A 26,460-nucleotide genomic window follows, 5' to 3' on the forward strand; every position below is an offset into this window, starting at 1 on the left:
CCTCAGAGGCTAGCTACATCATGGCCCGCAGTGACCCTAGGCACAAGCAGTTATCCTTTGAGACCAACAAACCCCCCAGGCGACGCAATGCGGAGGGGCCATGAGGAGAGGACCTTGATGCTGGTGCACCCGTTCCCCCTCCCCCAACAGCACAGCTGCAATCATGGCTGAACCGAAGGCAGAATTCCAGGTCATTGGCTCGCGTCTCGACTCCCTCACCGTGAGGCTAGACCGCATGAACGACCAAACTGATTGACATGTAACCAACCTGGAAAAGGCAGAACGAGGCAGTCCAGCAGCCAGACTGGACGAGGCAGAATGCCAAATATCCGAGATGGAAGATGGTCACACTGCTATCCAAAACAGCTTAGAAAGAGTGAAACACCTATAAAAAACAGTAGCCACAAAAAATTAGGACTTAGAAGTGCGTTTGCGCCGTAATAACATTTGCACTACAGGAGTTACTGAGACCACCAACACCGGTCGCATGGATAGCTACGTAGAACAGTTGCTAGCAGACTTGTTTGGCAGGGAATCTTTTACTAGCACCCTCGTGGTCGAGCAGGTGCACAGGTCACCCGGCTAGCACCTCATCCTGTGGGCCCCCGCGGTCCATAATTGCTTGATTACTTAATTTACGTGACCGTGACACAGCGTTGCGACTCACCTGGGAAAAGGGGTCTCTACAATGCCACAGCATGGCTATCTCTATGCTCCTGGACTTCACGCAGAGGCACGTCGTAAATATGCTAAGGTAAGATGATATTTCAAAAGTGTGGCCTTCACTATGCCATATTATACCCGGAACGGCTATGGGTGCAAATGGATGGAAAGCACCATATATTCACCAATCCTGCCAAAGCTGTGCTCTTTTGCAAACAGCATAAACTGGGAATGTCTCCACGGGTCAGACAACTGTCCTCCGGTTCTACCCCATCTTCACCACTAACTACACAGGACTCTTTCTTGCCTTAACCTTCGCTCTGCACCTGGACCCCTTTCGAGACTGCACCTCACATCTACCCTCTCCTGAGGCTTTGATACATGATGACTTTGCTCGATTATTAGAAACTACTACACTAAACATGCCTGCGAACACTTGTGATCCTATACCACTGCTTTGCACTTGGGCCCCCCCACTCAATGTTTTGCTGCACCCCAGAGGTGTACATCAACATGTCTACTTGTTTGGTTTTAGAATTGTTGTTTGGGACGTTAAACTTACTGGTGTGGGTGAGGGGAGTTGGGATGGGTTATTTTAGGTTTCTACATTTTCAGAAGCTATCATTTATTTGGCTATATGATCTTTCAGGCTCTTCAACTTATCTAGCCATTACACTCACACTACTCCTACCATGATGCTGCACAATAATACAATAATAGTGCTACTGCTAGCGCCCTAACATGCACGACCTGGAACATTAGGGGACTCAACAACCCTTGGAAAAGAAGGCAGGTTCTCTCCTACCTAAACAGACACAGAATAAAATTGGCGTTCCCTCAGGACTCACCTCACTCCCCGTATTATTCACTCTTACGCCTCGCAGTGGAGCCCCAACCGTTACTTTTCATGTTACATCTCATACTCACGCGATGTTAGCATATTAATTCATAAAAATGTCCCCTTCGTATGCTGCACCATTGACTCCGACCCTGAAGGGAGGTTGTAGGAGGCTGGCCTGGCTTATAGTGGGTAACTAGTGGTACTTAGACCTTGTGCCAGGTCCAGTTATCCCTTATTAGTAGATTAGTAGTGTTCTATCAGCTTAGGCTGATAGAGGTAGCTACAGCAGAGCAGCTTAGGCTGAACTTGGAGACATGCAAAGCTCCTACTATACCCCTTATATCATATAGCACTATATCACAAGAAAACACAATACTCAAAGTTACTAAAAATAAAGGTACTTTATTTTAGTGACAATATGCCAAAAGTATCTCAGAGGATATACTCCCTTAGGAGGTAAGTAAAATACACAAATTATACACAGAGACCAAAATGAGGTAAGTAAAACACTTACAAAAGTAGTGCACTACTGCAAACACTGTAGAACACAATAGAATGGAATAGGAGACAATAGGCCTAGGGGCAACACAAACCATATACTCTGAAAGTGGAATGCGAACCACGAAGAGACCCCAGGCCTAGTGCAGTGTGTAGACGGTCGCTGGGAGTGTAAGAAAACACTAAGGGTGTCCAAGATATCCCACCCCAAGACCCTGAAAAGTAGGAGTAAAGTTACCCTACTACCCCAGAAAGACAGTAAAGTCGAGATAGGGGATTCTGCAAGCACAAAAACTGACTGCCAAGCACTGAAGACGGATTCCTGGACCTGAGGACCTGTAAAGGAAGGGGACCAAGTCCAAGAGTCTCAAAAGTGTCTAGGGGGGGCAGTAGCCCACTAAACCCCGGATGAAGGTGCAAAAGGGCTGCCTCTGGGTGGAAGAAGCCGAAGATTCTGCATTAACGGAAGGTGCCAGGAACCTCTCCTTTGGTCAGAAGATGTCCCACGGTGTGCTGGAGGATGCAGAGTTGTTTCCACACAGAAAGATCGCAAACAAGCCTTGCTAGCTGCAAGAGTTGCGGTTGAAGAAAAGGGTGCTGCCCAGGCCCAGGAGGGACCAGGAGGTCACCACTTGGATGAGGAGATAGAGTGGGCGCCCAGCAACACAGGGAGCCCACGCAGAAGCAGGCATCACTCTCAGAGGCACTTGAACAGGCGTTCAAGAAATCTGAGCACGACAGTCGAATCAGCAACACAAAAGAGGGTCCCACGAAGCCGGAGGTCAACTCAGCGAGTTGGGCAATGCAGGACGGAGTGCTGGGGACCTGGGCTGTGCTGTGCACGAAGGAAATCCTTGCAAGAGTGCACAGAAGCCCTAGCAGCTGCAGTTCACACAGTACACAGGATTACTGTCTGGTGTGGGGAGGCAAGAACGTACCTCCACCAAATTTGGACAGAAGGACCACTGGACTGTGGGGGTCACTTGGATCCAGCTCCTGTGTTCCAGGGACCACGCTCGTCGAGATGAGAGGGGACCCAGAGGACTGCTGAAGCAGAAGTTTGGTGCCTGCGGTAGCAGGGGGAAGACTCGGTCAACCCACGGGAGATTTCTTCGGGATTTCCAGTGCAGGGTGAAGGCAGACAGCCCTCAGAGCATGCACCACAAGGAAGCCATCAAGAAAGCCGGCAGGATTAGGTGCTACAATGTTGCTGGTAGTCTTCTTGCTATTTTGTTGCAGTTTTGCAGGTGTCCTGGAGCAGTCAGCGCGCAATCCTTGACAGAAGTCGAAGAGGGAGATGCAGAGGAACTCTGGTGAATTCTTGCATTTGTTATCTGAAGAGAAACCCACCGGAGTGACCCTAAATAGCCCTCGGAGGAGGATTGGCTACAGAGGGAGGTAAGCACCTATCAGGAGGGGTCTCTGATGTCACCTGCTGGCACTGGCCACTCAGAAGTCTCCATTGTGCCCTCACACCTCTGCATACAAGATGGCAGAGGTCTGGGACACACTGGAGGAGCTCTGGGCACCACCCCTGGGGAGGTGCTGGACAGGGGAGTGGTCACTCCCCTTTCCTCTGTCCAGTTTCGTGCCAGAGCAGGGGATTGGGGATCCCTGAACCGGTGTAGACTGGCTTGTGCAAGGAGGGCACCATCTGTGCCCTTCAAAGCATTTCCAGAGGCTGGGGGAGGCTACTCCTCCCCACCCTCTCACACCTATTTCCAAAGGGAGAGGGTGTAACACCCTCTCTCAGAGATAATCCTTTGTTCTGCCTTCCTGGGACTGGGCTGCCCAGACCCCAGGAGGGCAGAAACCTGTCTGAGGGTTGGCAGCAGCGGTAGCTGCAGAGAAAACCCCAGAGAGCTAGTTTGGCAGTACCCGGGGTCCATGCTAGAGCCCCGGGGATTCATGGGATTGGCACCCCAATACCAGATCCGGCATGGGGGGGCAATTCCATGATCTTAGACATGTTACATGGCCATATTCGGAGTTACCATTGTGATGCTACATATAAGTATTGACCTATATGTAGTGCTCGCGTGTAATGGTGTCCCCGCACTCACAAAGTCCGGGGAAATTCCCCTGAACGATGTGGGGGCATTTTGGCTAGTGCCAGGGTGCCCTCACATTTAGTAACTTTGCACCTAACATTCACTAAGTGAGGGTTAGACATATAGGTGACTTATAAGTTACTTAGGTGCAGTGTAAAATGGCTGTGAAATAACGTGGACGTTATTTCACTCAGGCTGCAGAGGCAGGCCTGTGTAAGAATTGTCAGAGCTCCCTATGGGTGGCAAAAGAAATGCTGCAGCCCATAGGGATCTCCTGGAACCCCAATACCCTGGGTACCTAGGTACCATATACAAGAGAATTATAAGGGTGTTCCAGTGTGCTAATCAGAATTGGTAAAATTAGTCACTAGCCTGCAGTGACAATTTTAAAAGCAGAGAGAGCATAAACACTGAGGTTCTGGTTAGCAGAGCCTTAGTAATACAGTTAGGCACCACACAGGGAACACATATAGGCCACAAACCTATGAGCACTGGGGTCCTGGCTAGCAGGATCCCAGTGACACATATCAAACACACTGACAAAATAGGGTTTCCACTGTGAGCACTGGGGTCCTGGCTAGTAGGATCCCAGTGAGACACTAAAAACACCCTGACATATACTCACAAACAGGCCAAAAGTGGGGGTACCAAGGCTAGAAAGAGGCTACCTTCCTACAGAGGTACTTACTGGTACAAGGAGACCTGGCAGGTACTATGGTTCTACTTGTCAATATCTACGTCCTTAACACAGATTCCTCAGAATTCTTCTCCAATTTTCAGACTCCCTTAGACTGTGTTGATGCAGAACATATCCATCTTGGCGGGGACTTTAATATTATCTGCGATCCCACCCGAGACTTCACTTGCTCCACTGGGGTCACCAAACTCTGTTCATTACAAACACTCACAGATCTTCTGATCACTTTCCATCTCTCTGATGCCTGGCACACCCGGCACCCACACACGTCAGACTTTACTTTTTAATCTGCACCACACAACATCTGGACCGGTATAGACCACTCGTATTTCACCACATCTGTACTCCTGTATACCTGAGGGGAGCCTGTATAGGGAAACACTCTGGAGTTCTTTGCAGCATTAGGTCTGATCTCACTAAGATTGAAAAACAACTCACAGACTTTGATAGCCAGACCGGCCTTCACTCTGATCAGACTTCCCTATGGGTGTGTTCTGCCCTCCTACAGGAATTACTCAAACTAGCGGCCCGTGAGGTAGCCTATCCTAGTAAGTATGGTAGGGCCGGGGGATACGGGGAGGGAGAGAACCCTGGGTGTACTCTTGCTCATCTCTTGCGCCCAAATTAACAGGCATCTCATATCACTAGCTTGCACCGTGATGACGGCATGGCTATAACTGGTCGTGCCACAATAGTGGCTCAGTTCACTACAAACTATCATCATCTCTACACTTCCCATGTCGACACGCCTCCCATGGCACTACTGGACTATCTCTCTAATGTCCCAATGGTATGGATGGACAGAGGCCAACAACATTTCCTTGCCGCACCTATTTCATGTGAGGAGATCTCTCAAGCCATTGATGCACTGAGTGGATCGAAGGCTTGGGGCCTAGATGGCTTCACCGGTGACTTATATAAGACTGACAATGACCTCCTACAATTATTGGAGGTCTATGATGAATCCCAACAACTGTGTCAAGCTCGTCATATAGGCCGCTGTCTCTATTAAACAATGACAACAAGATACTCGCTAAGGTTATCGCCACACGCCTTGCTCTCCTTATGGACAAAATTATCTCCCCTATACAATCAGGGTTAAACGCTCGACAACAATCAACCTCAGCACTGTATTTGCAGTCATTAACCGGTTCTGTGCCGGGGGCGTAATGGTTATGTCCGCCGGCACAGAGCTCCTGTGCCGAGGATGTAACCATTACGTCCTGCACATGAGCTCGGAGGGAGCGCTAGCGTTCCCACTGTGGGATTCCCTCCCACCCCACAGGGCAGGGACGGAAGAGGAATCCCTTCCCCTTCCACCCCTGACCCCGCCAAGTGACGTCTGATGACGTCAGTGCACAACCTCATCAGAGGTTACCTCCCATTGCGCTGGAAGCTGAGCAACCAGCGCAATCGGAAGAGAAATGCAAAGCATTCCTCTTCCAATAATGTGATGGGGGCCTGAGAGGTTTCAAAGGGAAGGAAAGGAATTTCCTTCCCTTTGAAGTCTCTCAGAGCATTTCAGATCGTGAAGCGATCTGGCTGCTTAAATGTCCACTAGACACCAGGGATTATTTTGAAAAATGAAATTGGCATAAGGGGAGCGACCCCTTGGGCAAGGGTCGCTCCCCAGGGGGGCAATTATTTTCAAGACCTTTTCTGCCCCCCCTGGGGGCAGATCGGCCTATTTCGATTAGGCCAATCTGCCCCCAAGGGGGGCAGAAAACACTAGACACCAGGGATTTTTTTTTTAAAGGTGAATTTCATGCAAGAGGAGCAACCCCACCCCTTAGGCAAGGGTCGCTCCCCGAGGGGGCAAATTTATTTTAGACCATTTCTGCCCCCCCCCCCTTGGGGGCAGATTGACCTATTTTAATTAGGCTGATCTGCCCCCAAGGGGGGCAGAAACCATTAGACACCAGGGATTTTTTTAGTTTTTGTTTTAAAGATGGGAAGCGACCCCTTATGCAAGGGTCGCTCCCCTGGGGGGATAATGGTATTCAGGCCATTTCTGCCCCACATGGGGGCAGATCGGCCTATTTTTATTAGGCCAATTTGCCCCCAAGGGGGCAGAAACCACTAGACACCAGGGATTTTTTTTTTATACTTGCGCACCAGGGGAGCGGCCCCTTGGGCAAGGGCCGTCCCTCTGGGGGGAAGGAAATTTATCTCAGGCCATTTATGCCCCCCTTGGGGGCAGATCGGCCTAATTTAGTTAGGCCGATCTGCCCCCAAGTGGGGCAGAAACCACTAAGCACCGGGGATTTTTGTTTTGCGTCAATTTTACACAAGGGGGATGACCCCTTAGGCAAGGGTTGTTCCCCTGGGGAGGGAGGGGAATTTATTTTAGGCCAGTTCTGCTCCCCTTGGGGACAAGTCAGCCTATTTCTATTAGGCCGATCTGCCTCCGGGGGGGGGGGGGGCAGAAACAACTTAGGCACCAGGGATTGGTGTGTGTGTATGTGTGTGTTTTGTTTGGGGGGCAGCCCTTTGGGCAAGGGTCGCTCCCCATGGGGGCACATTACTGTTAGCCATATCTGGGGGCAGATTGGCTTATTTTTGGAAGGCCCATCTGCCCCCAAGGGGGGCAGAAAGCCCACCAGAGACCAGGGGAGATTTTTTTTTCAAAACAGAGGGTGGGGGTATAGCCATAACTCCACTCCAAATAAACGGGGCCAAGGTTGTTCTGCCCACCAGTGGGCTGATGGGGCAATTACCCCCAATCCACAACCCAGGGGGGAGGGCAGAAAGTCTACTAGGTGCCAGGGAATAAAAAAAAAAATAGTGGGGTGGTAGGTACCAAATAGTATGGGCCTGGTTATGCCCCCATGCCAACTGAAGGAGGTAACAGTCTTTCACCTCTCTTCCCGCACACTAAAACGTGCCATCTTATCCCACGGCAAGCAAGATGACGTTTGATTATTTTGGGTTTCGGTTTTACATTTGGGCCATTAGAGCTTGGTTAACTCTCAAAATCGTCCCACTTGGAATGGTGAGGGCTGCACTTTATAGACTTTGGGATGCTGCCATGTAGAAAAATCCACAAGACCTAGACACATCTGAAAACTAAACATCTGGGTGATTCCAGGGTGGTGTGCTTCACATGCACCCGCACCATTTTCGTACCCACAATGCCCTGCAAACCTCCAACTTTGCAGGAAATCATACATTTTTCCCACATTTTTGTGATGGAACCTTCTGGAATCTGCAGGAATCCACAAAATTTCTACCACCCAGCATTGTCTTGTCTATAGTGCTAAAAATTCTGATGCACTTGTCAGCCTACATTTTTTTTTTTTTTAAAACTGCCCTTTTGGACCCGCTTTCGTTCCCCCTCAATTTCGAGATGTTTTTGGCTCTTCCCTGTCACAATCTTTTTGCCCACCTACACAAGTGAGGTATCATTTTTACCGGGAGACTGAGGGGAACGTTAGGTGGTAGGATATTTGTCCCGGTGCGGTGATCCCACAGAAATGTGGGAAAATTAGATTTTTTAGATGAATTTGAGGTTTGCTGAGGATTCTGGGTAAGAAAACATTGGGGGATCCACGCAAGCCACACCTCCCTGGACTCCCTCGGGTGACTAGTTTTCAGAAATGTCTGGGTTTGGTAGGTTTCCCTAGATGGCTGCTGAGCCCAGGACCAAAAACGCAGGTGCCCCACCCCGCAAAAACAGTTTTGTATTTGATAATTTTGATGTGTCCACATAGTGTTTTGGGGGATTTCCTGTTGCGGGCACTAGGCCTACCCACACAAGAGAGGTACCATTTTTATCGGGAGACTTGGGGAAACGCTGGGTGGAAGGAAATTTGTGGCTCCTCTCAAATTCCAGAACTTTCTGTCATCGAAATGTGAGGAAAAAGTATTTTTTTAGCCAAATTTTGAGGTTTGCAGAGGATTCTCGGTAACAGAACCTGGTGAGAGCCCCGCAAGTCACCCCATCTCGGATTCCCCTAGGTCTAGTTTTAAAAAATGTGCAGGTTTGGGAGGTTTCCCTAGGTGCCGGCTGAGCTAGGGGCCAGAATCCACAGCTAGGCACTTTGCAAAAAACAGCTCTGTTTTCTTTGGGAAAATGTGATGTGTCCACCTTGTGTTTTGGGGCATTCCCTGTTGCGGGCGCTAGGCCTACCTACACAAGTGAGGTACCATTTTTATCAAGAGACTTGGGGAACGTCGGGTGGAAATAAATTTGTGGCTCTTCTCAGATTCCAGAACTTTCTGTCACAGAAATGTGAGGAAAAAGTGTTTTTTTAGCCACATTTTGAGGTTTGCAGAGGATTCTCGGTAACAGAACCTGGTGAGAGCCCCACAAGTCACCCCATATTGGATTCCCCTAGGTGTCTAGTTTTCAAAAATGTGCAGGTTTGGGAGGTTTCCCTAGGTGCCGGCTGAGCTAGGGGCCAGAATCCACAGCTAGGCACTTTGCAAAAAACAGCTCTGTTTTCTTTGGGAAAATGTGATGTGTCCACCTTGTGTTTTGGGGCATTCCCTGTTGTGGGCGCTAGGCCTACCTACACAAGTGAGGTACCATTTTTATCGAGAGACTTGGGGGAACGTCGGGTGGAAGGAAATTTGTGGCTCTTCTCAGATTCCAGAGTTTTCTGTCACTGAAATGTGAAGAAATAGTGTTTTTTTGCCCAAATTTTGAGGTTTGCAAAGTATTCTCAATTAATCAATCAAGGCATTTATAGAGCGCGCTACTCACCGGTGAGGGTCTCAAGGCGCTGAGGGGGGGGTTACTGCTGCTCAAAGAGCCAGGTCTTGAGGCGCTTCATGAAGGCGAGGTGGTCCTGGGTAGTCCTGAGGTGGACAGGAAGGGAGTTCCATGTCTTGGCTGCCAGGTAGGAGAAGGATTTACCTCTGGCGGTGGTTCTGCGGATGCGAGGGACGGTGGCGAGAGCAAGGCTGTTAGAGCGAAGTTGATGGGTGGGAGTGAAGAAGGCGAGGCGACTGTTGAGGTATTCGGGGCCCTTATTGTGGAGGGCTTTGTGTGCGTGGGTGAGGAGCCTGAAGGTGATCATTTTGTTGACGGGGAGCCAGTGCAGGTGTTTCAGGTGGGCGGATATGTGGTTCTGGCGGGATACGTCGAGGATGAGGCGTGCAGAGGCGTTTTGTATGCGCTAAAGACGTTTCTGAAGTTTCGCGGTGGTTCCTGCGTATAGGGTGTTCCCGTAGTCCAGGCAGCTTGTGACAAGGGCATGGGTAGCAGTCTTTCTGGTATCGGCGGGGATCCAGCGGAAGATCTTCTGGAGCATTCGAAGGGTGTGGAAGCAAGAGGATGAGACGCCGTTGACTTGCTTGGTCATGGTGAGAAGGGGGTCCAGGATGAATCCGAGGTTGCATGCGTGGTCAGAGGGGGTGGGTGCGGTGCCCAGGGCCGTGGGCCACCACAAGTCGCCCCAGGCGGACTGGGAGTTACCGAGGATGAGGACCTCCGTTTTGTCTGAGTTCAGTTTCAGGCGGCTGAGCTTCATCCATTGTGCAACGTCTTTCATTCCATCCTGCAGGTTGGCTTTGGCGGTGGCTGGGTCTTTGGTGAGGGAGAGTATCAGCTGGGTGTCGTCGGCGTAGGAGATGATGTTGATGTTGTGTTTGCGAGCGATGTTGGCGAGGGGGCTCATGTAGATGTTGAAGAGAGTGGGGCTGGGTAACAGAACCTGGTGAGAGCCCCACAAATCACCACATCTTGGACCCCCCCCTAGGTGTCTAGTTTTAAAAACTGCACAGGTATGGTAGGTTTCCCTAGGTGCAGGCTGAGCTAGAGGCTAAAATCTACAGCTAGGCACTTTGCAAGAAACACGTCAGATTTCAATGTAAAAATGTGATGTGGCCATGTTGCAATTCCTGTCACAAGCATTAGGCCTACCCACACAATTGAGGTATCATTTTTATCGGGAGACTTGGGGGAACACAGAATAGCAAAACAAGTGTTACTGCCCCTTCTCTACATTTTTTCCTTCCAAATGTAAGACAAGTAAAAAAGATGTCTATTTGAGAAATGCCCTGTAATTCACATGCTAGTATGGGCACCCCAGAATTCAGAGGTGTACAAATAACCACTGATTCTCAACACCTTATCTTGTGCCCATTTTGGAAATATTAAGGTTTTCTTGATACCTATTTCTCACTTTTTATATTTCACCAAATTAATTGCTGCATGCCCGGTATACAATGAAAACCCATTGCAAGGTGCAGCTCCTTTATTGGCTCTGGGTACCAAGAGTTCTTGATGAACCTACAAGCCCTATATATCCCCGCAACCAGAAGAGTCTAACAGACGTAAGGGTATATTACGTTTGAAAATATGACATTGTAGGAAAAAGTTACAGAGTAAAACGTGGAGAAAAATTGATGTTTTTTCACCTCAATTTCAATATTTTGTAATTTCAGCTGTTATTTTCTGTAGAAAACCCCTGTAGGGTCTACACAAATTACCCCTTGCTGAATTCAGAATTTTGTCTACTTTTAAGAAATGTTTAGCTGTCTGGGATCCGGCATTGGTTTCACACTCATTTCTGTCACTAACTGGAAGGAGGCTCAAAGCACAAAAAATAGTAACAACGGGGTATGTCCCAGTAAAATGCCATAATTGTGTTGAAAAATGTGGTTTTATGTTTTAAGTCTGCCTGTCCCTGAAAGCTGGGAAGATGGTGATTTTAGCACAGCAAACCCTTTGTTGATGCCATTTTCAGGGGGAAAAACACAAGCCTTCTTCTGCAGCCCCTGTTTCCCATTGTTTTAAAAAAAAACTAAATGTTTGCTGTATTTTGGCTAATTTCTTTGCCTCCTTCAAGGGAGCCCGCTAACTCTGGGTATCCCTAGAATCCCTAGGATGTTGGAAAAAAGGACGCAAATTTGGTGTGGATACTTTATGTGGACAAAACGTTATGAGGGCCTAAGCGCAAACTGCCCCAAATAGCCAAAAAACAGCTCAGCACAGGAGGGGAAAAGGCCTGCCAGCGAAGGGGTTATTCAAATGATCTCCCTGTGGTAGAGGCACTATTAGATGCCAAAAATGGGTTCAACTCCCTGGAATGGTCCTTCCTACACACCATCCTCACGAAACTGGGTACCCCTAAGAGATTCAGGGAAAGAATCACACTGCTATATATAGCACCCACAGCCCGCCTTCATATAAGCGACACTTTATCAGAGCCCTTCCTTCTAACACGGGGCACTCGTCAGGGATGCCCTCTTTCTCCCCTTCTATTTATCATAGCCACGGACCCTCTTGTGCGCTACTTTCAGGAATGCCATTTGGACCACGGGGTGAGATTCAATCACAGGCTGCTGCTAGTCTCCCTACACGCTGATGATAAATTATTACACTACAAATATTTACACCACACTTTTCGACACCACCCGCACTGGCCAAACTAGATCCCACCCGGCCACACTGCTGAGCATGCTGAATTGGCGCATCTCTCCTGGACCTGCGCCCCAATTCATAAGTTCTGGAACTCTGTCCATGACTCATTGACACAAATGATGGAGCAAACACTTGCCCCTGGTCCACTACTAGCACTCCGCAGCTACGTTAATCCCTTGCTGTTGACCCTGAGATGCTTTACTGCACTTGCATTACTACTGGCTAGATTGCCCTTCATTGGGGCAGCAGTGCTCGCCCCACTCATGCGGCTTGGCTCCGACATATGGCCTACTGCGACACTACTAGTGAAGTCTATGCATCGCTACAACCGCCATCTTCATGACCCAAAAACATATGGCAACCCTTTGGAAATTATCTCGGGACGCTGAATCCCCAGCCCGCGGCTGATCTGGGGATTATTACTGCTACACTGTAACCCACCAACCTACGCTTAGATGGGTACGGACTCCTCGTGTACTGGACCACCTGGGCCTTCCGACCTTCCTCAGCTCCTTGCCCTCTCTAAATGTAGGGCGCCTGTAGGCTGCTAGGTCACTACCTCCTACATTATCATTTTTACCCCTCTCCCCTCCCTTTTTGGGCTTTTTTGATGCATAGTCCTATCTTATGCTGTTTGAACTGCCGAATGCTGTCTCTGCTCTCTTTCCCTCAAAGCTTTTGCATTTTTTTTTCTTTAAAGCATTTCCTGATGTTTGATTATATGTTCTTTATGCAAAAATCTTAAATAAAGGTATAAGGAAAAATATTTATTATTTGCACATTTTAGATGAAGTTGAGAAAGGAAAACGGGATGCATTTTAAAAATAAAAAATAAAAGTTTTCTTTGTATTTTTGGGAGTGGGCAGTGATCCGTGGAACCACTGCTTCCTCTTAAAACATTTTGGGGGCCCCATTCACAAACGTGAAGGTGCTCCTGGGGACCTCTTCCCATTTGCAAATGACTTACCACTAATTTGAAACTGGTGGTAATCTGCAAATGTTTTGCAGCTGCATTCTGTTCGCAAAACATTTGTACAACTCACATGGCCCTGCGACTTGCTATTAAGAAGGGACACCCTTTACACGCCCCTTACTAATAGCATGTTGCAAACCCTGTCTTGCGAGTTGGTAATAGGGTACCGACTCGTAAAATAGGCTTGTACATGTCAAAATGCATTTTACAAGTCGGGAAACGGCCCGATGGGCCATTTGTGACCAGTAAAATGCATCCTATATCTGGGCTCTTATGAGGAATAAAGTACACTCTGCCTTACAGTATATTGTAAATCTATTGCTAATCACCTCAGGTTTCCATGAGCTTTTCGGCCTTGCTCCTCTATATGAGCGCTAATGTTGATAACGCTGCTGGAGGTTGTCTTCCCAACGCAGGAACTCTAGTGCAAGAAAGGATCCCTGATAAACCAATGTTCAGGTCATCTTACAGACCACCTGTTTCAGTTCTTAGAGTAGAAGGCACATTTTTGCGCGTTATGTTGCTCTCAATCTGTACATGTTTTTAGCTGGAGTTACTACCACATACTCTTTTTACAGTCTGGTGAACTATCATCACTTCTGCCATTTTTGACAAAAACATACCACCTAAGGTCACTGAATCCCTGGAAATGTCATACACAGCTAAATAAATAACTTGGCAGCTATTCACAGCTTTGGGTACCTGTGGGACTTCTTCTAGGAGCTGAAGATACTGAAGCCTGCTATAACAAGGATTTGTATCTGAGTAAAGGGACCTTCATCAGCCTTAAAACAGAGAGCACCTGTAGAACCTAAAGTAATGACTTAAAGTCACACTGCACACTGGTACTGCAATCCTTCACGTCTGACCCCCGGGACCTCTAGTAAAGGATTAGCAGCTCAATTAAAGCACTAATAGTCATTATGATAACTAATTAAAACAATTATGCACTACGTTTGTCTACCCTTCTTCCTTAAGGTCTGGTAGATTTTCAGGATGGCCAGTTACTTTGTAAATGTTCACAATTAAAATGAATTGTGTGCACATGTATGCTATATGTATCTCTTAAACTATGGATCCATCCCTCATGGCCTCAGCATGGACAGCCCTGTTATATATTATGCAATTAGTCGAGTAACTCCAAGGTGCCCAGCAGCTGATACTTACTGAATGTGCCCGGCCGTCTCCATGCGGCAAGGCAAGCTGCACTCTCCTCAGCGCTATGTTGTCAGTTTCTTGAGTAAAGCACATAATCTCTTCCAGAAGCCACATGATCTCCTCCTCCAAAGGGAATTCAAACCCTCCAGATCCGATGATTGGAAAAGTGATGGAATGCACAGCAGAGGCCTGACACTTGTCGAGACAGCATCTAATATTGGCCCTGTAGACCTGAAACCAAGGGATGTGATTACTTTTAACCATTAAGCCATTCATGTACATAATTTCAAGTGCATCCTTCCATGTACATCACTTCATGTACATACTTTGATGCGCACCCTTTCGTGTACATACTTTTATGTACACCCTTCCATGTACATACTTTTGTTTACTAACTTTCATGTACATACTTTCATGTAAATTCTTCTATGGTCATACTATGATGTAAATATTTTCATATAAATACTTCTATGTACATACTTTCATGTACAACCTTCCATGTACATAGTTTGAAGTAAATGCTTTCATGTACACCCTTCCATGTTCATACTTTGATGTAAATACTTTCATGTATATACTCTTAAGTAAATACTTCTATGTACATCATTCCATGTACACCCTCCCATGTTCATACTATGATGTAAATACTTTCATATAAATACTTCTATGTACATAATTTCATGTACAACCATCCATGTACATAGTTTGATGTAAATGCTTCCATGTAAACCTTCCATGTACGTAATGTGATGTAAATACTTTCATGTACACTCTTCCATGTTCATACTTTGATGTAAATACTTTCATGTACATACTCTTATGTAAATACTTCTATGGACATCATTTCATGTACACCGTTCCTTCTACAGAGTTTGATATAAATACTTTCATGTACACCCTTCTATGTTCATACTTTGATGTAAATACTTTCGTCTTTCATGTACATACTTTTATGTAAATACTTCTATGTGCATACTTTCATGTACACCCTTCCTTGTTCATAGTTTGATGTAAATATTTTGACGTACACCCTTCCATGTACATAGTTTGATGTAAACACTTTCATGTACACCCTCCCATGTTCATACTATGATGTAAATACTTTCATATAAATACATCTATGTACATAATTTCATGTACAACCGTCCATGTACATAGTTTGATGTAAATGCTTCCATGTAAACCTTCCATGTACGTAATGTGATGTAAATACTTTCATGTACACTCTTCCATGTTCATACTTTGATGTAAATACTTTCATGTACATACTCTTATGTAAATACTTCTATGGACATCATTCCATGTAATTGTAATTGTAATTGTAATCGTATTTATATAGCGCTTACTACCCCTGACGAGGCGTCGAAGCGCTTTTCGATGAGTAGCACGCTACTCCGGTACCCAACAAGAATTAGTGATGGATTAGTATAATTTAATAAGGAGTACAGTTTTAGTATTATTATGAGTTAATTTGAGTTGCGGATATGAGAGTTTGTTAGTTAGATTGACTGGAGTAATGGAGGGGTGGAGGAGGAAAGAAATCCAGAAGTGTTAATTGGGAGTTTATCCTTCATTTACTCAATCCAAAGGCTTGAGATGAATAAAAGGGGAGCGGAGGGGAAAGAGGATGTGGAAGGGTTAGGGAGAGCATAGTAGCAGGGTGAGATGAATGCAGGAAAATTTAGTAGGGTTGTGTGGGAGGTCACAGAGGTAGAGTGAGGTTTGGTGAGTTAGATGTGGAGGTGGAGGGAAGAGCTTAGGCAGAGATATTTAGGAGATGAAAGTGGTCGAAGGGATTTGGGATGAGTCCGAGTGAGAATGGAGGATAGTTTGATAGAGACATGACATAAGAGTGATGAGTAGATAAGTGTGATAAAAAGAGAGCAGAAATTCATAGATACCTAGTATAACAACCCAAAAAAACCAGGAGCCATGCAATGATCCACAAACATGCCAGGCACAGAAACAACATATACACATACATACACATATATATATATATTTATACACACACACACATGAATATACACACATATGCACATACAATACATTATTAGAATCATGGGTAAAAAAATACTTAGTCAGACAGGTTTAAAAGAGTGTGTGTGTATTTTATTGTTATTGGTTTGGTTTCTGTAAAATGAGCATCGTGGCCTACCCAACCGGAGTATTTTCTACGAGTATGTCAGTAAGCGTTACCTATCATGTTTTATACGCCCCGTTTATATTGTACACTAAGGGTACGTGATGGGCCACGGGGTAAACGTCTCCAGCAACCTTGTGTGCCTTTTGCAATGTGATTGTTACTAGTGCGTCTTTGTGGAGATGTCCTTGTGCTTCTGAGCATCAACAACGCACCACCGGAATCGGCGGTAAACGCATTGGGGTCGTTTTGGAAAGCTGTCCATCATCCTGGTAAAAGGCAGGAATTCCTTTACCTACTTCGAGGGTGGATGGGGCGTGGCTCAGCGGGCGGAGCTTACAGGTGCTTTATAAAGGGAGAACCTTCTACTCTGTGTCTCCAGCAGAGGAAGATAGAACCCGCGCGTCTCAGTCAGATACAGATTACGCTCCAGTACATCATCAGTTCACCTCCAGGATGGATTCTAGATCTTTTTCTGCTATGGGATCTCTGAGCGCACAGCCTTGCTTTATCTTTGCCGAGCCCAAGAGTTAGGGTGGCTTGTCCTTTCCAGAAGCTGAGCTTCAACTGCGGCAGCTGCTACGTTTATATTTCTAAGTGCTTCCTTTGAGGTTTAGTTTCTGTAAAATGAGCATCGTGGTCTACCCAACCGGAGTATTTTCTACGAGTATGTCAGTAAGCGTTACCTAGCATGTTTTATACGCCCCGTTTATATTGTACACTAAGGGTACGTGATGGCCCACGGGGTAAACGTCTCCAGCAACCTTGTGTGCCTTTGGCAATGTGATTGTTACTAGTGCGTCTTTGTGGAGATGTCCTCGTGCTTCTGCGCATCAACAAACGCACCACCGGATTCGGCGGTAAACGCATTGGGGTCGTTTTGGAAAGCTGTCTATCATCCTGGTAAAAGGCGGGAATTCCTTTACCTACTTCGAGGGTGGACGGGGGCGTGGCTCAGCGGGCGGAGCTTACAGGTGCTTTATAAAGGGAGAACCTTCTACTCTGTGTCTCCAGCAGAGGAAGATAGAGCCCGCGCGTCACAGTCAGATACAGATTACGCTCCAGTACATCATCAGTTCACCTCCAGGATGGATTCTAGATCTTTTCTGCTATGGGATCTCTGAGCGCACAGCCTTGCTTTATCTTTGCCAAGCCCAAGAGTTAGGGTGGCTTGTCCTTTCCAGAAGCTGAGCTTCAACTGCGGCACCTGCTACGATTATATTTGTAAGTGCTTCCTTTGAGGTTTAGTTTCTGTAAAATGAGCATCGTGGCCTACCCAACCGGAGTATTTTCTACGAGTATGTCAGTAAGCGTAACCTAGCATGTTTTATACGCCCCGTTTATATTGTACACTAAGGGTACGTGATGGGCCACGGGGTAAACGTCTCCAGCAACCTTGTGTGCCTTTGGCAATGTGATTGTTACTAGTGCGTCTTTGTGGAGATGTCCTCGTGCTTCTGCGCATCAACAACGCACCACCGGAATCGGCGGTAAACGCAGTGGGGTCGTTTCGGAAAGCTGTCCATCATCCTGGTAAAAGGCGGGAATTCCTTTACCTACTTCGAGGGTGGACGGGGCGTGGCTCAGCGGGCGGAGCTTACAGGTGCTTTATAAAGGGAGAACCTTCTACTCTGTGTCTCCAGCAGAGGAAGATAGAGCCCGCGCGTCACAGTCAGATACAGATTACGCTCCAGTACATCATCAGTTCACCTCCAGGAAGGATTCTAGATCTTTTTCTGCTATGGGATCTCTGAGCGCACAGCCTTGCTTTATCTTTGCCAAGCCCAAGAGTTAGGGTGGCTTGTCCTTTCCAGAAGCTGAGCTTCAACTGCGGCACCTGCTGCTCCTTTATGCTAAGTGCTTTCTGTTGAGGTTTAGTTTCTGTAAAATGAGCATCGTGGCCTACCCAACCGGAGTATTTTCTACGAGTATGTCAGTAAGCGTTACCTATCATGTTTTATACGCCCTGTTTGTATTGTATACTAGGGGTACGTGATGGGCCACGGGGTAAAACGTCTCCAGCAACCTTGTGTGCCTTTGGCAATGTTATTGTTACTAGTGCGTCTTTGTGGAGATGTCCTCGTGCTTCTGCGCATCAACAACGCACCACGTGAATCGGCGGTAAACGCAGTGGGGTCGTTTTGGAAAGCTGTCCATCATCCTGGTAAAAGGCGGGAATTCCTTTACCTACTTCGAGGGTGGACAGGGCGTGGCTCAGCGGGCGGAGCTTACAGGTGCTTTATAAAGTGGGACCGTTCCATCTACATAGTTTGATGTAAATACTTTCATGTACACCCTTCTATGTTCATACTTTGATGTAAATACTTTCGTCTGTCATGTACATACTTTTATGTAAATACTTCTATGTACATACTTTCATGTACACCCTTCCTTGTTCATAGTTTGATGTAAATACTTTCACGTGCATACTTTCATGGGGCAGCTCACTCCAGTCAGTGGTTTGCATAGGTTTTTCAAGGTTTGCCACTGCTTGGATGGACTATCCTTCAAAGCGTTGCCTTTTCATAGGTAGTTACTTTGTCCCACATATGCTCTCACGGCGTTTTGATAATGGGCTAAAGCAGTCATTTTGTCAGACTGCAGAATCCACATGAAATGTAGCTTGTGATTGTGTCTCAGTGTGTGTTCTGTGACGTTGTCTAAATTGCTGGTTCATGGCTATTCTTCTTGAAAGATATCCTTTGCTCGGATGATGCAGTCTGTTTAGCAGAGGTCCCTACTCTCAGCTTCCATATAAACAAATAGCACAGTCTGTCTGCACCGCTGCGATTACATTTCTTAATGTCACAATGTGAAGTTGGTGTCCTGAACTAATGGGTAGCAGTTAATTACGGGGATGCTTTTCACCCAGGGGTTCTGAGAGATCTCGAGAGTGAAGCTCGAGTTATCTATGATGTCACTCAGAACCCCGAGATGAAAAACATCCCCATAATGCACTTTTAACCCATCTATAATTTTGCTATGTAAGGCCCCCAAAATCATCTGCCCCTACCTTACACTACTGCACGTGATACAAATCCTGCATACCCAGCTGAGACCTGAGTGATATATGGTGTCAAACAACAACATCTCACCAGGTAACCTGGTCCCTGATGCAAATTTTTAAAATACATCTCTTCCCTGCTATCTTTAGCCCTGCTTTCCTTGCCCCTCCTGCACCTGTGATAAGTAGATGATCAGCGAGCACTGACAGCCCCCAGAGAGCCCGGTCACCTGGCCTGGAAGGCCTTTATGCTGTCACAACAGCTGATAACCAGTTTCGTTATCAACTGTTCTGATGTCATGGTAATGAGCTATGCCTTTCAGAAACTGAAATAAACAATAGAGGGTCTCTATGAGAACCATAAATAGTAATATGATTTTATCACAGCGACTGTCACAGTCTCTGGGCCTCTTGAGTGATGTTTTAGCCTGAATTGGTTTCAGTCGGGTGCTGTGTTTTCAGAGTGGTATCACTCAAAGAATGAATGGTATTTATCTCTTAATTATCATGAATGGTGTGTGGCGATTTCCAGCTCCTTGAAGCTGTAAAAGCCCAGCTGTCAGCACTGCATGAACTATACTGCTCATATGCCCTGCTCTGAAGCCAGGCTTAATACCTGCTGGAATCAGAGGTGTTAAGACATAATGGGATTTTCTTCTGACTGCTCCACAGCCAATGCTGCTTATGTTTCACATCAAAACAGAAACAGGGACATATTCTGTAACTATTTTGTTTATCTTTCTTTTTAGGTCCACAAAAAAGCACACACCTAAATGAAAGATGATAAATCATACGAGTAAAATAAATTGATGGGAAATGTATTCTTTTACATTTACATTGGGAAACCTCAATCGGTTAATGTAATCACTGCAGATGTTTTGTGTGGAACCAGAGAGAAACTTACTGAATTGAGTGCTGGTTGGCACAGTGGGGGTTAGTGAATTCCCTATTATAGTGCCACGAGGTCGCAGCTTGCGGGAGAAAGCACTGTGGATATGCAGATCCTTTCAAAACTGTATTACACACAGTATGAGATAGGCTGCCACAAAATACGCCGATGTTTAGTGTTCATTATGAAGCAGGTGTTAACCTTCGATTTCAGGAGCTTTGCAGGTGTTTTCAGATATTTCACAGCTTCCCATTGCCCCAAATGGTGTCATTTCTGCTATTTCTCTATTTCATGCACTTCATTGCTTGGTTTTCCTTGCACGAGTCTTACTCTGAGTGTCACACATCTGGCAGATGAATGCCACTCACAAGGGCACTGGAACCACTGAAATGTCTCACATAAGCAATGTGAAAGCCTGGCAGCTGTGGAGAGAAAACTAGGATGTTTGCTTCCAGGACATCTGCCAAACAAAGGCAGATGCTACTTCTGCTGCATTCAGAGTGTACACATGGCTAGATGCTTTAAGTAGGGTGGCAGGATAACTGCCTATTTTGTGTCAAACTCTTAATACATACTAGGGTAGTAAGCGCTATATAAATACTGCAATACAATACAATAAAGTCCAAGATGGAAGAACCCAGTGGCAGAGAGCGGCAAGGTTGTCCTAGCCACAAAGTGACTTTAGCAGAAGCTATTTCAGGCGGGTCCCACTTGGAGCTTTTGGTGTCAGAACAAAAAGTGTCAGTGCGGCATCAGCTTCATTGTACCCTACCTCATGGAGTAACCTCCAGCTACAGTGTCCTTCCTTGAACTTCTGGAGAACCTGGCAGACTCAGCATCCATCGTGGTCAGCCTGAAAAGGCACCTACAACCCGGTCTCCCATGCCCATTGACTTCCATTAGTGCATTGATGCGTCTGGGCACTTTTTGACCTTTAAACTTTGAAAAATATATGCTGATCTGATTTTGACCATTTTATAGACCATTTTAGTTCTACTGAGAATTGTATTGTTTGGGTTTTCTACTTTCATGCATTCTTTTTAAATATTTTACATGCCTTCTCTCATGCAGGTCTGACGCTTGAGCCATAACTGACCAGGGGCGAGACCAGCAATGTTCATAGAAGCCTGCTTTTACCTAACAAGGCACTATCTTTTACATTGTTGGAAAATGTCCCTCTCTGAAGGGTCACCCCAAACTATTTGCCTTCCTCCTCCTCTTTTTGTGACCTCATTTTTGTTGGCTTTAGGATTCTGGACACCTTACACAGCTAACCAGTGCTAAAGTGCATGTGCTCTCGCCCTAAAAACATGGTAATATTGGCTCATACACCTTCCCGCACATAAACAATCATGTATGGCATCTAGCTCCTCCTCATTGCGCCTTGCTAACGCCACCTCTGGGAGGCGTTAGATTTGGCGCTGCCTCAGGTTTACAAAATCTCATAAATCTGAGGCAGCGCCAAAATGCAATGGGTGTTGCTGTGGCACGTCCACAGCAACACCCATTGTAATCCCCTTCCACGCAAAGGGCTGCATGTGAAGGGGCCGTATTTACAAGGTGGCATTTAGCCACAAAAAGTGGCTAATGCCACCTTGTAAATATGGCACAGGGCATATCGCCACCGGAGCGTCACTAAAAGTGATGCTCTGGTGGCACTAGGGGCTCTTAAATATGCCCCTAAATGCTACTACTGGGTCTGCAGCACTGATTGTGCCACCCACATAAGTAGCCTCTTAACCATGGCTCAGGCTTGTCATTGCAAAGCCTGTGTGGCACTTCGACTTGGCATTTAAAATGTCTTGCCAGGCCTTAAACTCCCCCTTTTCTACATATAGGTCCCCACTAAGGTAGGCCCTAGGTAACCCATAGGGCAGCGTGCTATGTAAGTAAAGGGCAGGGCTTGTACTTATGTGATTTACATGTCCTGGTATTGAAAAACTCACAAATTCGTTATCCACCACTGTGAGGCCTGCTCCTCTCGTAGACTAGCATTAGAACTGCCCTCATATACTTTTAAGTCATAGATTCTGATCTGGAAGGGGTAGCCCTGTCATGTTTAGTATTGCCAGAATTGGAACAGAAAATCCTGCTTACTGGTGAAGTTGGATTTAATATTGCCATTTTGGGAATGCCACTTTTAGAAAGTGGGCATTTCTCTAAACTTACTGCCATCTGTGCCTTACAGCCTGTCTCCAATCCACGTCTGGCATGTTCTAGTTAATAGCTCCCCGTGTGCACTCCACTCACACAACCATAAACAAAGCACACTCAGTCACATCTGCATTGAGCTGCATACTGAATGCGTCTTCCTGGGCAGGAAGGGTGGAGTGGCTCTCGCTCACACTTCAAAGGCCAGTGGCCTGCCCTCACACAAAGGACTGATAACCCACCACAGGGATCCTGCCAGACAAGAGTGCCCTTCAAAACCATTCTCTGAAGTTTCCCCCACTTCAAAGGCATTTTTGGGTATATATACTGGGTCTCTGACGCTACCAACTCAGACACCTCTGTAACTACACCTGGACTCTGCCAGGACTCATCTGGATTGCTTTGCTGAAAAGGACCCCTGGCCCTGCTTGTTGTCCTGCTGCCTGCTGGCCTCTGACTTTGCTGGAAGGACTCTGCCTTCCCAAAAGGTGCTCTCCAAGTAATTAGATTGAGCTTGCCTCCTGTTCTGAAGTCTCAGGGCCAACAAAGAGTTCACCTACTAGCTTCTAGCTAGTTCACTGACTTCAGAAACGCCAGGACCAACTCAGTGACTCCAGCACAGACGCCGCTGCCTGACGCCACACCGCTGCCTGCTTTGGCTCCGTGGTCCTCGCTGCACATAACAGCTGTGCGCAAGTCTGACATCGCCGCAATGCCGCTGATGTTCCACAGTGAAGTCAACACATCACGTCTTGACTGAATGGATCCATGGACCTCGCCGTGTCACAAGGAACCGATGCCTCGCCTCCAACGCTGCACCAGCTTCCCCTGCAACTGGAAGGAACTGATGCCTTCCCTGCCACGCAGTGCGGAACCGACGCCTCACCTCCCCGGACGCCCTAAGGGACTGATGCCGCACCGGGTCCAGCGCCCGCATCACTTCCACAACTGAGTGCAATGTCTTTGGTTCTTCGTTTTCAAAGGTACTGTGCCTGGGGTTCCATGGACTCCGTGACCAGGACTAGTGGCATCGGACTATTGGGAACGCCGTGATAGCCTCAGTTGGAGCTCTTGTGCTTCTAAGCGCTTTAGTGGGATTTAATCTTTCAAAATGTATCGCTTTGCTTGTGTACATTGGATTTTTGTTGTTTTGACCTTATTTATTCAGATAAATATCATCTATTTTTCTAAACCTGTGTGGTGTATTTCTGTTGTGTTTTCACTGTGTTACTGTATGAGATATTGCACAAATACTGTACACATTGCCTTCTAAGTTAAGCCTGACTGCTCAGTGCCAAGCTACCAGATAAATTGGGTTGTGTTGTGACTTACTCTGACTAGGATTGTGGTCCCTACTTGGACAAGGGTGTATACCTCTGCCAACTAGAGACCCAATTTCTAACATACACCAACAGAAAGATTTAGCAGTCTGAAGGAGTAAACTTACTAAAGGCTACAGACGCACCACAAGCAACAATTGAGAATCAAGCAATCGGTGTCCATTATTTGACTTTTGGATATTTTGAGCACACAAACATCAATACACATAGACATCCAGCTGAATGTCTTACCTTTGCTGCTTGTCCCAGAAGGTTCCGATGTGGCAGAAAATTCACAAAATAAAGAGTTGGACCCTTCCAGTAAATCGTGGAGTATTCTACAATCTCTTTGGGCTGCAGGCAGTCTGTACCCAACTTAATGCCTTCTCTGGTAATAGCCATGATGTCTCGGGAGAAAGGATTCATCTTCAAGTCCAGGTTGAAGGCCAGTGGACAAACAAGGACGTCTGTCTGCAGAGAGATGGAAGGAGTATCCATGAAAGGAGGTGCACAAGAAGCATGTGTATGAAAGGAGGAGCATAAAAGTAGGAGTTTGAGAGGTGGAGTACAGAAAGTAGGCACATGAAAGGAAGAGCACAGGAAGTGAGAGCAAGAAGGGAGGCGGTCAGCCCAAGAAGTGGGGAATGAAAATAGGAGCAGAGTAAGAAGGTGCACAAGGAGGAGCACAAGAAGTGGCTTACGAGAAGAGGATTCCAGGAAGTTGGGGCATGAGAGGAGGAGCACAAGAAGTGGGAGCATAAACAGAGGAGCACAGAAAGAAGGGGCACAAGAGGAGGAGCACAAGAAGTGGCACACAAGAGGAGCACAGGAAGTGGGTGCATGAGAGGGGGAGCACAAAAAGAGGAAGCATGAATGGAGGAGCACAGGAACCAGGGGTGCGAGAGGATGAGCTCAAGAAGTGCAGCATAAGAGAAGTACAGGAAGTGGGGGCATGAACGGAGAAGCACAGAAAGTGTAACATGAGACGAGAAGCACAAGAAGTGGGGCTTTAGAGAAAGAGCACAGGAAGTGGTGGCATGAAAAGAGGTGTACAAGAAGTGGCACATGAGAAGAACACTGGAAGTGAGGCATGAAACGAGGAGCACATGAAGGAGATACATGAAAAGAGGTGCACAAGACATGACACATGAGAGTAATAGAGGAACTGGGGGCATGAAAAGAGGAGTATAAGAAGATGGTGCATGAAAAGAGGTGCACATGAAGTGGAGCATCGGAGGAGTACAGGAAAGGTGGGGCACGAAAGAAGGAGCATAAGAAATGGGGTCATGAGAGGAGGAGGACAGGAAGGTGGAACATGAAAGGAGGAGCACAAAAAATGGAGATGAGAGGATGAGCACAGGAAGTGGGAACAAGAAAGGAGAAGCTCAATAAATTAGGTAATGAGAGAAGCCGTACATAAAGTGCCTCTTTCTTCATGCAAAGAGGCGCACAAGAAGTGGAGCATGAGAGGAGGAGTACAGGAAGTGGGAGCATGAATGAAGGAGTACAGGTAGTGAGGGGCAAACGAGGAGGGGCATAGGAAGTGGAGCATGAGAGGAGGAGTACTGGAGATGGGGCCTGAGAGGAGTAGTACAAGAAGTCACGGCATGAATGGAAGAGCACAGGAAGTGAGGGCACAATAGGAGATGCACAGGAAGTGGAGCATAAGAGCAGAGGTACAGGAAGTGGGTACAAGAAAGGAGGTGCACAAGCAGGGAGGACATGAATGGAGAAGCACAGGAAGTGAGCAATGTCAAAAGGTTCGGCCCTGGATTGGGTGTTTCAGTTTTTTGGATTGCAGAGATTTGGGCTGGTGTCAGCACATACATGCACAGGTGAAGAGAACGTCCTGGCACTGAAGGATGCCAGAGTTCATCTATTTGGCCCATCCACCTGCAGAGATAGGAGCAGAAATAGACCAGCAAGGACCTCCTGTAATCAATGTAGGCAGTTCTCAGCAGAGTGAGCTTTTAACCTCACCAGGACAGGGACCACCATGAAGTGACACTTGGAAGGGTGTGGACTCAATGTCATTAGCATAACCACTATTGCAGAACTTGTCATCCTGGGTGCTACTGCTGTAATTCTGTCTTCCATTTAAATGTTTAATTCTTGCAAGATTGTATAATTAAATATTAATTTTACTGCAATAAATTTAGGAAGCCTACAAATTGTCATTCTGACTTCCCAATTGATAGGTTGTCCTGTTTCACATTTGTGACAGTCAACAGGTGGATTATTTGAGGAGAGTGACAGAGCCTTGACTTTTTATCAAGAAGCATGTGCTTAGCTGCATGTGCGACTTGACCTGCTGCTAGTGTGCTGGGTATTAGACAGCACAGTTATCTAGTTCGAAAAGGTGCTGACATGCCCTGTCTGGCCGCCTTCACCTGCGCTTTTGATCGAGGCCCCAGCTTCCCTCCCTTCATCTGCCTATTTTCTGTCTATAGCTCTCCTCTTCCTCTTGTGCCCTGTTTCTCACTCTCTGTTTCTTTTTGCCTGCTCCACTTAGTTCTCTTTTACCCTCTTCTATTTGCATCTTTTTGCCTTCCTTTTGCCTCCACTTTGCATCTTTTTTGCCTCTTTGTTGTGTTCTTTGTCTCTTTTTATCCTTCTGTTTGCTTTTTGTTGCCTTCTGCTTGCCTCTGTTTTCATTTTCCCTTCTTTTTGCACGTTTTTCTGTCTTTCACTCCTCTTTATCTTG

General features: G+C 46.6%; 1 protein-coding gene across 1 annotated transcript in view; it reads right to left on the reverse strand.

Annotated features, from left to right (window-relative positions):
* Positions 1-26,460, reverse strand: part of LOC138282944 (protein mono-ADP-ribosyltransferase PARP14-like) — a 570,373-nt gene that overhangs the window by 421,084 nt on the left and 122,829 nt on the right. Inside the window, exons 5-6 of the mRNA XM_069221010.1 lie at positions 24,009-24,227; positions 14,260-14,481 (exon numbers count right to left, since the gene is read on the reverse strand). Coding sequence (XP_069077111.1) covers positions 14,260-14,481; positions 24,009-24,227 — 441 coding nt within the window. The remainder of the gene's footprint in view (positions 1-14,259; positions 14,482-24,008; positions 24,228-26,460) is intronic.

The sequence above is a fragment of the Pleurodeles waltl genome, chromosome 2_2 (assembly GCF_031143425.1).
Source record: "Pleurodeles waltl isolate 20211129_DDA chromosome 2_2, aPleWal1.hap1.20221129, whole genome shotgun sequence".
Taxonomy (NCBI): Eukaryota; Metazoa; Chordata; class Amphibia; order Caudata; family Salamandridae; genus Pleurodeles; species Pleurodeles waltl.